The sequence below is a fragment of the Mastomys coucha genome, unplaced genomic scaffold (genome assembly GCF_008632895.1).
Source record: "Mastomys coucha isolate ucsf_1 unplaced genomic scaffold, UCSF_Mcou_1 pScaffold21, whole genome shotgun sequence".
Classification (NCBI taxonomy): domain Eukaryota; kingdom Metazoa; phylum Chordata; class Mammalia; order Rodentia; family Muridae; genus Mastomys; species Mastomys coucha.
The window spans coordinates 39,179,500-39,193,007 of record NW_022196904.1 but is presented as its reverse complement, the minus strand read 5'-3'; the positions used below and the strand labels follow the sequence as shown (position 1 = coordinate 39,193,007).

The window sequence follows — 13,508 nt, the reverse complement described above, 5'->3', positions numbered from 1 at the left end:
ACTATTCCCAAATGGAGGTTCTCTCTGTTTTTCTCTGCTACACAGCTCACACTTCTCATGCCAGAGACATGTGCATTTACATGTAGGTACAAGTCACAACCAGAACATTTACTCCAATTTTTCAGCTACTCTTGAAAGTCTGGCTCATTTGTTACAGTTCTCCATTGTACCCCTGCAAAGAACAGGACACTGGTGGCCTAATAACCAATAGAAATATTCTTACTGTCTCTCAAGGCTTCCTGCTTTCTAGTTATCAAAATGTTACATGAGTACCCAGCCTTTCTAGCATAAGAAGCATGGGTTTTCACCTACAGTTCTTTATAGCAAGTACCATTACCTTCATGACTGTCATTCACTATTCTATTTTGCCAGTTTCATTGATCCCTTCCAGTGACTGAGGGACGATATGGATTATGCCAACAACTTCCATTTTCCTACTCCCAAGAAGAAATCTCAGCCCTAGAACAGAAAGAACATTGCTTTCAGAGTTCTCTCTCTTCCTAATATAACCTGAAATGCTTTGCAACTGTACTGGGACCATCAACTACCCCATATCCGACTGGTCTGCAGATAGACTGAATAGTACAAACTGGATTTAAAAGAAGTTTCTAGCACTTTTGGAAGGTTGGTAAATTGTTTAACCTCTGTGATCCTGTTTCCCCCTCCTTATGGACCTGTGCCAGACATTCCTTCATAGTCACACAGTCCTAACAGAGCATATTATGGATTCATATCTCTATTTCTTTGCAGGAACACCAGTGGAAAATTCCTAAGCATGGATTCAACTGCCCCATCCTGGTATATTAACAACACAGAAGTCGAAGAAATTTACTACATTGAAAATTTATCCTGTTTGACCATGTTCAATTTTCTCACTATTATGGTTGCTGTGGTTGGGCTGGCAGGAAATTCCATAGTGCTATGGCTTCTAGCCTTCCATATCCATAGAAATGCCTTCTCAGTCTATGTCCTCAACCTGGCTGGTGCTGATTTCTTACAACTTTGCTCTCAGATTGTGTATTCCCTATCGTGTGTCCTTCATGTATATATCAGCAAAATTTCTTTTTTTGTCTTTATATTTATTTTTGCTTACTTTGCAGGTTTATGCATGATTGCAGCCATTAATGTTGAGCGCTGCTTGTCTGTTATATGGCCCATCTGGTATCACTGCCAAAGACCAAGACATACATCAGCCATCGTTTGTGTTCTGCTCTGGACTTTCTGTCTGTTGTTGAGCCTCCTGCTATGTCTAGGCTGTGGCTTAATTTTCACGGATTTTAAATATTATTTCTGTGAAACTTTTATGTTTATCACTACTGCATTTATAATAGTGTTAACTGTGGTTCCTTCTGTGTCCACCCTGGCCCTGTTGGTAAAGATCATCTGTGGATCACACAGGGTTCCTGTGACCAGATTGTATATAACCATTGCTCTCACAGTGGTGGTCTTCATAATTTTTGGTCTGCCCTTTGGGATTTGCATTTTCCTCTTGGAAAGTTTTGACGTGTTTCAAAGCATTATTTCACCAAAAACTTCAGAAATTATGCTATTCCTGTCCTGTATTAACAGCTGTGCCAATCCCATCATTTACTTCCTTGTTGGCTCCATTAGGCACTGCAGGTTTCAATGGCAGAGTCTGAAGCTACTTCTGCAGAGAGCCATGCAGGACACTCCTGAGGAAGAAAGGGGAGAAAGAGGTACTTCACAAAGGTCTGGGGAACTGGAAACCATCTAGTGCAGTAGTTGAGTTAGTCCTTGATCAGACATAGTTTCTCTGACAGTCAATGTTGTCTTTATGTAGGCAATTTTGACAAACATTTCTAATTGGTAGAGAAAAATGGTCATTTTATAGGAATTGGGATAAGTGGGCTTCTTACACAGAAATTGACTGCAGCAACACAAAGCTGCCTTATGTGGGCCTCACTGCATCCCCTTGTGATATAACCCTTGTAATCACTTGGGGCCAGCAAAGCTCTTACTGTAAACAAATGCCTCCCTCAGAACAAAGATCAAAGTAGTTCATGAAAGTTCAGAATTTTTTTGGTCATTAAAATTAAAAATGTCTGAATGAATATTATATTTTAGAAAAATATCCCTACAATTTTATAAGATTTTTTATTAGATATTTTCTTTATTTACATTTCAAATGATATCACCTTTTCTAGTTTCCTCTCTGGAAAAGAAAAACTGTTCCCTCCCCCTATTCCCTGCTCACTAACCCACCCACTCCTGCTTCCTGGCCCTGGTATTCCCTACACTGGGGCATAGAACCTTCATAGGACCAAGGGACTCTCTTCCCATTGATGACCAACTTGGCCATCCTCTGCTATTCTTACACTGCTGGAGCCATTAGTCTCACCATGTGTACTCTTTGGATTATAGTTTAGTCCCTGGGAGCTCTGAGGGTACTAGTTAGTTCATATTGTTGTTCATCCTAAGGAGCTGCAAATCCTTCACCTCCTTGGGAACTTTCTCTAGCTCCTTCACTGGGAATCCTGTGCTCAAACCAATGGATGGCTGTGAGCCTATACTTCTGTATTAGTTCGGCACTGGTAGAGCCTCTCAGGAGGCAGCTATATCAGGCTCCTCTCATCCAGCACTTGCTGGCATCTACAATAGAGTCTGGGATTGATGACTGAATATGGGAAGGATTCCCAGGAGGGGCAGTCTCTGGATTGTCCTTCCTTCAGTCTCTGCTAAATAGTTTGTCTCTGCAACTAATTCCATGGATATATTTTTCCCCTTCTAAGAAGGATCAAAGTATCCATACTTTGGTCTTCCTTCTTCTTGAGTTTCTTGTGGTTTGTTGATTGCACCTTAGTATTCCAAGCTCCTAGGCTAGTATCCCCTTATCAGTGAGTGCATACCATGTGTCTTTTGTGATTGGGTAACCTCACTCAGGATGATATTCTCCAGATCCATCCATTTCCCTAAGAATTTCATAAATTCATTGTTTTAAATAACTGAGTAGTACTCCATTGTGTGAATGTACCACATTTTCGGTATCCATTCTTCTGGTTAGGGAAATCTGGGTTCTTTTCAACTCCGGGCTATTATCAATAAGGCTGATAGGTGTAATTATCAATGTGGAGGAAACTCAGGGTTCTTTTGATTTGCATTTCCCTGATGGCTAATGATATTGAACATTTCTTTAGGTGTTTCTCAGCCATTTGGTATTCCTCAATTGAGAATTTTTGTTTATATTTGTACACTATTTTTAAATACTGTTATTGGGTTCTCTTGAGTTTAACTTCTTGAGTTGTTTGTATATATTGGATATTAACAGTGTATCGGATATAGAATTGGTAAAGATCTTCTCCCAATTTGTTGATTGCAATTTTGTCCTATTGACAGTATCCTTTGCTTTGTAGAAGCTTTGCAATTTTATGAGCTCCCATTTGTTAATTCTTGACGTTAGAGCATAAGCTATTGGTGTTGTGTTCAGGAAATTTTCCCCTTTGGCAATGTGCTAAAGGCTCTTCCCTACTTTCTTTTCTACTAGTTTCAGTGTTTTTCTATTAGTTTCAAGTTTTATGTGGAGGTCCTTGATCCACTTGGACTTGAGCTTTGTACAAGGATATAGGAATTGATCGATTTGCATTCTTCTATATGCTGTCAGTCGAGCCAGCACCATTTGTTGAAAATGCTCTTTTTTCCACCAGATGGTTTTAGCTCCTTCGTCAAAGATCAAGTGATCATAGGTGTGTGGGTTCATTTCTGGGTCTTCAATTCTATTCCATTGACCTACTTGCCTGTCACTGTACAAATACCATGCAGTTTTTATCACAGTTGCTCTGTACTACAGCTTAAGGTCTGGGATGGTGATTCCACCAGAGGTTCCTTTATTGTTGAGAATAGTTTTTGCCACCCTGGGTTTTTTGGATTTTATTTGAAATCGCACATTGCTCTTTCTAAGTCTGTGAAGAACTGAGTTGGAATTTTGATGGAAATTGCATTGAATCTGTAGATTGCATTCAGCAACATGGCCATTTTTACTATATTAATCCTGCCAATCCATGAGCATGGGAGATCTTTCCATCTTCTGACATCTTCTTCAATATCCTTTTTCAGAGTCTTGAAGTTCGTGTCATACAGATCTTTTATTTGCTTAGTTAAAGTCACACCAAGGTATTTTGTATTATTTGGGACTATTGTGAAGGGTGTTGTTTACCTAACTTCTTTCTCAACCTGTTTATCCTTTGTGTAGAGGAAGGTCTCTGATTTGCTTGAGTTAATTTTATATCCTCTTGGATGAATTTGCTTGTTTCTGTTCTAGAGCTTTCAGATGTGCTGTCAAATTGTGTCTGATAAATTTGGGTATATTGTGCCTTCATTTTAATTAAACTTTAAAATTTCTTTAATTCCTTTCTTTATTTCTTCTTTGACCCTGTTATCATTGAGTAGAGTGGTGTTGAGCTTTCACATGTATGTGGGGTTTCTGTTGTTTATGTTGATAATGAGGAGCAGCCTTAGTCCATGGTAATCTGATAGGATACAAGGAATTATTTCAATAATCTTGTATCTTTTGAAGCCTGTTTTGTGACCAATTATATAATCAGTTTTGGAGAAGGTACCATGAGGTTCCTCCTGTTGGTCTATAAGCCTGGGAGATGAGCTCCCCCCTGGTAAGACCCATACATAGAGGATTATGGGTCAGCTGTCCTTCCTGGGTGTAGATGGTTGAATGAAGGACCCTGTCCCAGCTGCTCTGCAGCTTCTGTGGCCTATGCCTCCTGGCTGGTCCTGCCTTGAAAGTTACCAAAAAGTAAAAGGAGATTTCACATGAGTCCCAGGGACAGAGTACTCCTTGGAGAGGAACTCTCTGCTTGAGGGAATGGTGCACAAGGAGCTGTGGAACAGGTACTCCTCCTGGTTGTAGCTAGAGGTAGAAAGAACCCTTTTCCAGGCCCTCTGCAGCCTTTGGAGACTGTCCCTCCTGGCTGGTCCTGCATTAAAAAGTCACCAGAGAGCTACAAGTTGTTCTTTGAGAATTAAAAGAAATGAATGGTAACTTTCATAATTCCAATTCCTTCAATATCCTTACACTTTAGAATATGTGCATAATTTTCAAGTCTGTCTCATGTACATTGCTTAGGAAACAAATAAGCATGTTTAAGACTCTCTGTTCTAAGTCTCCGCTCACCCAAAGGAGTCATCACCTTAAAATATCTGCCATTTTCAACCACTGAAAGAATAAGGACAGGCCTTATACATCAACATTTAAACACACTCAAAGACGGGAGACTTTTTCCAGTTTCTCTCTTTCACAGTGCCTTGGTTAACATTCAGTGGTCATGTCTTCCTTCTTCTGCCCTTGTTTTTGTCCTGATTCTTTTTCTATGACTGTTTATGCACTCATGTGAGGTGTCTTCTTCAATGAGGTTCACCTTCAACTGAGACTTACATCTATAATCAATATTGCTTTGGTAGATGCATGGAGTGCTCTGGCTAATCATTCATACAGAGATTTCGCATGCGTTGAACTGATTCTTGTGAGATTACTGTCAGCCCAAGTGGCTTAACTTTCTTTAAGATGTGTGAATATGAACATATATGTGTATGCATGTATAATATATATTATTCTATTCCCCACTTCATATTATCTATATCTATATCCTGATTTTCCTTCCCAAGCCCCTAACATATGCTTCCTTTATATTTTCAGGTTTGTTACATGTTGCCTATGTAAATCTGAGGATTTAAAACTAGGACTTACAGATAACAGAGACCATGTGGCATTTATCTTTCTGGATAGTTCCATTTACAAAGAAATTGAGGCAATCAGTTGATAAGTGGGTCTTCATTAAACCAAAACACTTGTTTACAGCTAAGAAGCAATCAGCCAAGTGAAGAAGAAACAAACAGAATGGGAGGTAATCTCTGCCAGTTATACATCTGACAGAGGATTAGTATTCAAAATAAATGAAGAATTCCAAAATTAAAGATAAAAGAACCAAATTACCATTTGAAAAATGGGCCTCGGACATAAACAGGGTATTCTTAGGAGAATAAATAAAAATTGCTAATAAAATCTTGAAGAGTAATTTATCATGCTTAGCAATTGGAAAAATGCAAACTAAAACAACTTTGACATTTCATGTCACCTTGGACAGCATGCCTGAAATCAACAAAACAATTGAAAAAAATTCTGTCAAGGTTTTGGAGAAAGCCAATCCCACCTTCACTCTTGGTAGGTAGCCTCTCCAAAAAAAACAGGATGGAGAATCTTCAAAGGACTAAAACTCTATCTGTCCTATGACTCGGATCTACTACTCATTGCCATATGACCAAAGAACTGAACATTCTACTCCACAGATACTTGTTCACCAGTGTCCACTGTCACCTTTTTCACAATAGCAGGGAAGTGGGAACAATCCAAATGTCTTCAACTGATGACTGGAAAATGAACATGCGGTACATACACAATCAAATACCATTCAGCTGTAAGAAAAGTGAAATCAGAAGATTTGCAGATAAGCCTAGAAAACATCATGAGTGAGATGACACTTTCTATAAAATGTTTTATTCTTAAATGCTGCTGTATTTGATAATTTAAAGTATAACTAAAAATATGATATGTACAGATTAAATAAATTCATAGTTCAGATATTTTGCTTGAATAAATGTAACTACTTGACTCCAAGTCCAATTGAGATGTAAAATATTTCCTTCCTTTTATGAATTCTCACTGTTCCTCAATTCTTAACTCTACCTTGGAAGCCAGGACTGTTTATACTTGTGCCTCAATGTAAAATTAAAACTGCAAATTAAAGGGGAATATCATATAACAGTTTTTCTACATTTAGCAAAAGCTACTTCTTTAGGGAAAATTCCTAAATGTAATACATATTACCACATAGAGAGCTTGTGTTGTAAATTATTATAATCTCATCTTACATATAATTTGCATTTTTTACTTTTTCGTAATTTTTCTTACCACAAGGTTTTAGTAACCACCAATGTAGCATATAGTCTCTCACCATATATTAACTCTTTAAAACACATTCCATATATAAATGAGATTTTATGTAGTCTGTCTATACATGATGATGCTTTAAAACACATTATATAAGAAAATAAGGTTATACAATATTTACCCCTTACATTGTCTTATTTCTAGTTGAGGTAAATGGTAACTCTATTTAAATGCCATTTATGTATACATATATGAGTGTGTGTGTATATGGAAGAAATATAATATATTAGGAAGTAATAGCTTTTAATACAGCTTTTCAAAAGGTCTATACTATTATCCTTATCCTTCTCCAAATTCCATCCTCCATCTTGCCCTCTTATTGAACTTAGACTATGAAACAATGTTGAAACATGTATTTTGTGACTCTTGGAGAAGGACTACATGAGTTTTACATAATGAAATGTGCATAACATTTTTGGATAAAGGGCAAAATGTTAAGGTCTGAGTATCAAAAATCTTCCTAGGCACATATTATAAATGTGTAGTCCCAGATAGTTATTCTATTTTGAGATGTTATACAAATATTAGGGCCTAGGTCCACCCATAATATAAACAAAAATTAGAATTACTCTTTTACTAATTGAGGAATAACGTGGTATGTATGATTATCACAATTTCAAAATCCATTTCTCCACTGTTGCATGCCTAGGTCTTCAATGGACTAAATACTGAACTAATAATCCAATAAACACACAACATACAATACTGTCTTTTTTGTGGTAGAAGTGTCTTTCTGTGTGTGTGTGTGTGTGCATGTGTGTCTGTGTGTGTGTGTTGCCTGTCCATTTTTCTTTTTTATTATTTTTAATTGGTTATTTTATTTACATTTCAAATATTATGCCACCTTTCTGGTTTCTCCAATACAACCACCTAATACCCTTCTCCTTCTCCCTGCTTCTATGAGGGTGCTCAGCAACTCACCCACTCTCTTCACCACTATAGCATTGCCCTATGCTGGGTTATCAAGCCTCCACCAGACCAAGGAGCTCACGACTCATTGGTGCCAGATGTGGACATCCTCTGCTACATATGCAGCTGGAGCCATGGGTCCCTGCATGTGTACACTTTGGTTGGTGGATTGGTTCCTGGAAGTTCTGGGGATCTGGTTGATTGATATTGTTGTTCTTCATATGGGACTGTAAACCCCTTCAGTTCCTTAAGTCATTCCCCTAACTTCTCCATTGGGGTTTCTATGCTCACTCAGATGTTGGCTGTATACACCCAAACCTGTATTGGTCAGGCTCTGTCATTTTATCTTAATCTAGTATGTCCATAATGTGTAAATGGTAACAATATATATTTAGGGTTTGTTTGTTTGGGTTTTGGTTTGGGTTTGGGGTTTTATGTTTTTATTGTTGCTATTTTGCCATTGTTGTTGTTGTTGTTGTTGTTGTTGTTGTTCTAGTTTCTTTTGCTGGAATGCATTACAGTCACTATGTTCTGATTATCATAAAAAGAGAAGGACTATTGTGGCTAATGGCTTGAGGACTTAGTATATGACTAAAATACTCTCTCTATGCCCCTATATAGAATGTATTAAAGATATGAGTATATGGAAGGAGAGGAAATCTTATATCATAGAAGATAGAACAAAGTGTGACAGAAAAAGGCCAGACATATACATTAGAAAAAAACTCATTTAAACTGTGTCTGAGAGCAGTTATAGTGCTCCAGCCCCACTCACCTAGCTCACACCCAGAGACAGATTGACTTCCAGGAGTTCTGAGACAACCAGGCTCACAGGTAAGTTCCCCATTCCAAAACCTATCCTAACTGGGATACCAGAGTCACAGAGGACATATATGAGGATTATATGTCCTGCCAGAAACACACCTTCCTTCATTTCCAATATGCCCCAGGGAGCACATTCTGTGCTATAGCCATGCTCCCCACACTTTCCACACTCAGAGACAGCTTGAACCCAAGGAGTTCTGACACAGCTAGACACACAGATCAGGCTCATGAGATCCATACCCATACCCAGATACAGCCAGACAAAGGAAGCTCAAGAAAACCAGGCCCACAGGATGGATAGGCTCCAGTTATAGACAGCAAGTCCAGTTAACACCAGAGATAACCACATGGCAAGAGGCAAGTACAAGAAAGTAAGCAAAACAAACCAATGCTACTTGGCAAGATAACAACCAAACTCTCCCACCAGAGCAAGCCATAACAAAATTAAAAAGCAAGATTCAGATCTAAAATCCCAACTCATTAGGATGATAGAAGACTTTAAGGAGGACATAAATAATTCCCTTAAGAAATACAGGAGAGCTGGGCATTGGTGGCACATGCCTTTAATTGCAGCACTTGGGAGGCAGAGACAGGCAGATTCCTGAGTTTGAGGCTAGCCTGGTCTACAGAGTGAGTTCCAGGACAGCCAGGGCTACACAGAGAAACCCTGTCTCAAAAAAAAAAAAATAAAACAAAACAAAACAAAAAACAAACAAACAAAAAAACAGGAGAACATGTGTAAACTAGTAGAAGAAGTAGAAATTCTTAAAGAGGAAACACATTAATACATTCAAGAAATACAGAAAAACACAATCCAACAGGAAAACGAATTTAAGAAAATCTTCCAGAATTTAAAAATGAAAAAAAAAAAAAGGAATCACAAACAGGCTCTGACCCAAGGACTCAGGTGAGATTGTCATTTTCACTCCAGTGTCTTCCTAAGGTGGGATCAGCTGGGAGAGACAGACCTCAGAAGTGACAGGGCAGCTGAGACAGGATCCTTTCTACCTCCATCTATAACTAGAAGGGATGGCAGAGCCACAGCCCTCTCTGCCCCTTTCCTGCAAGCAGAGAGCTTGCCTTCAGGGAGTGCTTTAACCCTGAGACTCAGGTGAGATCCCATTTACTCTCTGGTGAATTTCTAAAGGTAGGACCAGCAAGTAGGCACAGGCATCAGAAGTGGCAGGGCACCTGAGACAGGATGCTTTCTACCTCAATCTATGACTAGGAGGGACAGCAGATCCACAGCCCTCTCTGCACCACTCCTTCAAGGAGAGAGTCTGTCTCCAGGGTGAGCTCTGACCCTAGGACTCAGGAAGGATGACTGATCCACAACCCTCTGCCCACCTGTCTTACAAAAGGAGAGCTGATCTCCCAGAAATACTGACACAGGCTTACAGAACCACAGGAGGAACAAGCTCCAGCCAGAGACAGCAAGAACATCTAACACCAGAGATCAATAGATGGTGAAAGGCAAATGCAAGAATATTACCAATAGAAACTAAGACTATTTGGCTTCATCAGAACCTAGTACTCTCACTACAGTAAGTCCTGGATATCACAAAATGCTGGAAAAGTAAGATTTGGATCTAAAATGATACCTCATGATGTTGATAGAGAAATTTAAGAAGGACATGAATAACTCCCTTAAAGAATTACAAGAAAGCACAACAAAACAGGTGAAGGAATTGAACAAAACCATACAGGACTTAAAGATGGAAGTAGAAATAGTTAAGAAATCAGAAAGAGAGACAACTCTTGAGTTCTTTCTTCTAGGAAAGAATTCAGGAACCATAGATGCAAGCAACACCAACAGAATACAATAGATAGAAGAGAGAATCTCAGGTGCAGAAGATACCATAGAAAACATTGACACAACAGACAAAGGAAACACAAAACGCAAAAAGTTCCTAACACAAAACATCCAGGATATCCAGGACACAATGAGAATACCAAACCTAAGGAAATAGGTATAATAGAGAGTGAAGACTTCCAAATTAAAGGGCCAGTAAATGTCTTCAACAAAATTATAGAAGAAAACAACCCTAACCTAAAGAAAGAGATGCCCATGAACATACAAGAAGCCTATAGAACTCTAAATAGACTGGACCAGAAAAGAAACTTCTCCCAACAAATCATAATCAAAACAGTAAATGCACAAAACAAAGAAAGAATATTAAAATCACTGAGGGAAAAATGTCAAGTACCATATAAAGGCAGACCTATCAGAATAATGCCAGACTTCTCACCAGAGACTATGAAAGCCAGAAGATCCTGGGTTGATGTCATACAGACCCTAAGAGAACACAAATGCCAGGCTACTATACCAAGTAAAACTCTCAATCACCATAAATGGAGAAACCAAAGTATTCCATGAAATAAAACAAATTTACACAGTATCTTTCCAGAAATCCAGCCCTACAAAGGATAATAAATGGAAAACTCCAACACAAGGAGGGAAACTACATCCTACAAAAAGAAAGTAATCTTTTAACAAACCTAAAAGAAGATAGCCACATGAACAGAATTCCAACACAAACAACAAAAACAACAGGAAGCAACAATTACTTTTCCCTAATATTTATTAATATCAATGGAACCAATTCCCCAATGAAAAGGCATAGATTAGGACTGGGTACCTAAGTACCCAGTTGCATACAGGAGACCCACCTCAGTGAGAAAGACAGACACTACCTCAGAATAAAAGGCTGGAAAACAATTTTCCAAGCCAATAGTCCCAAGGAAAAATGCTGGAGTACCCATTCTAATATCAACTAAAATTGAATTTCACCCTAAAGTGATAAAAAAAGATAAGGAAGGTCACTTCATACTCATCAAATGTATGATCTACCAAGATGAACTCTCAAATCTGAACCTCTATGCTCCAGGTGCAGGGGCATAAACATTCATAAAAGAAATTTTACTAAAGCTCAAAGCACACATTGTAGTGCACACAATAATAGTAGGAGACTTCCACACACCACTCTCTGCAATGGACAGACCATGGGAAAAAATAAAGAAGTCACAGTGAGACTATCAGAAGTTATGAAACAGATGGATTTAACAGACATCTATAGAACTTTTTATCCTAAAACAAAAGGATGTACCTTCTTCTGAGAACCTCATGGTATCGTCTCCAAAATTTACCATAAAATTGATCATAAATCAGGCTTCAACAGATACAAGAAGGTTGAAATAATTCCTTGCATCCTATCAGATCACCATGGACTAAGGCTGCTCCTCAATATCAACATAGACAATAGAAAGACCACATACATGTGAAAGCTTAACAACACTCTAAACAATGATAACTTGGTCAAGGAAGAAATTAAAGACTTTCTACAGTTTAGTGAAAATGAAGCCACAATACACTCAAATGTATGGGACACAATGAAAGCAGTCCTAAAAAGAAAACTAATAGCACTTAAGTGCCTCCAAAAAGTAAGTAGAGAGAGCATACAACAGCAATTTGACAACACATCTGAAAGCTCTAGGATAAAAAAGAAATAAATTCACCCAAGGGGGGGTCGAAGGCAGGAAATGATCAAACTCAGGGCTGAATTCAACCAAATGGAAAAAACAAGAACTATAAAAAGAATCAACCAAACCAAGAGTGGGTTCTTTGAGAAATTCAACAAAATAGAACAACCCTTAGCCAAACTAAATAGAAGGAACAGAGACAGTATCTTAATTAACAAGATCAAAAATGAAAAGGGAGATATAACAACAGACAGTGAGGAAATTCAAAAAATCATGAGATCCTACTACAAAAGCCTATACTCAACAAAACTAGAAAACCTGGATGAAATGGACAATTTTCTAGACAGATACCAGGTACCAAAGTTAAATCAAGATCAGAAAAAAAAATCTAAACAGTTCCGTATCTGCAGATGAAATTGAAACAATCATTAATAGTCTCCCAACCAAAATAAGCACAAGAACAGATGGGTTGAGTGCAGAGTTTTATGAGAATTTCAAAGAAGAGCTAATACCAATACTTCTCAAACTATTCCACAAAATAGAAACAGAGGGTACTCTACCGAATTTGTTCTATAAAGCCACAATTACTCTTATACCTAAACCACACAAAGACCTAACAAAGAAAACTTCAGACCAATTTCCCTTATGAATATCGATGCAAAAATACTCAATAAAATTCTTGCAAACTGAATCTAAGAGCACATCAAAATGATCATCCATCACGATGAAGTAGGCTTCATCCCAGGGATGCAGAGATTGTTCAGTATACAGAAATCCATCAATGTAATTCACTATATAAACAAACTCAAAGAAAAAAAACATGATCATCTCATTAGATTCTGAAAAAGCCTTTTACAAAACCCAACATTCCTTCATGATAAAAGTCATGAAAAGATCAGGAATTCAAGGCCCAAATTTAAACACAGTAAAAGTAATATACAGCAAACCAGTAGGCAACATCAAACTAAATGGAGAGAAACTTGAAGCAATCCCACTAAACTCAGAGACTAGGCAAGGCTGCCCACTCTCTCCCTACCTATTCAATATTGTACTTGAAGTCCTAGCCAGAGCAATTAGACAACAAAAGGAGATTAAAGGGATTGGAAAGGAAGAAGTCAAAGTATCACTATTTGCTGATAATATAATAGTATACTTAAGTGACCCCAAAAATTCCACAAGAGAGCTTCTAAACCTGATAAACAACTTCAGGAAAGTAGCTGAATATAAAATTAACTCAAGGAAATCAGTGGCCTTTCTCTACACAAAGGATAAATATGCTGAGAAAGAAGTTAAGTAAGCAACACCCTTCACAATTGTC

At 38.0% G+C, this 13,508-nt stretch overlaps 1 protein-coding gene across 1 annotated transcript; it reads left to right on the top strand.

The window, feature by feature from the left end:
* The first annotated feature begins 682 nt into the window (after positions 1 to 682).
* On the top strand, positions 683 to 1,735 carry LOC116100519 (mas-related G-protein coupled receptor member B4-like). The gene has a single exon (XM_031384320.1). It carries the CDS (start codon positions 776 to 778, stop codon positions 1,733 to 1,735), a length of 960 nt encoding a protein of 319 aa, XP_031240180.1. The 5' UTR covers positions 683 to 775.
* The last annotated feature ends 11,773 nt before the right edge of the window (positions 1,736 to 13,508 follow it).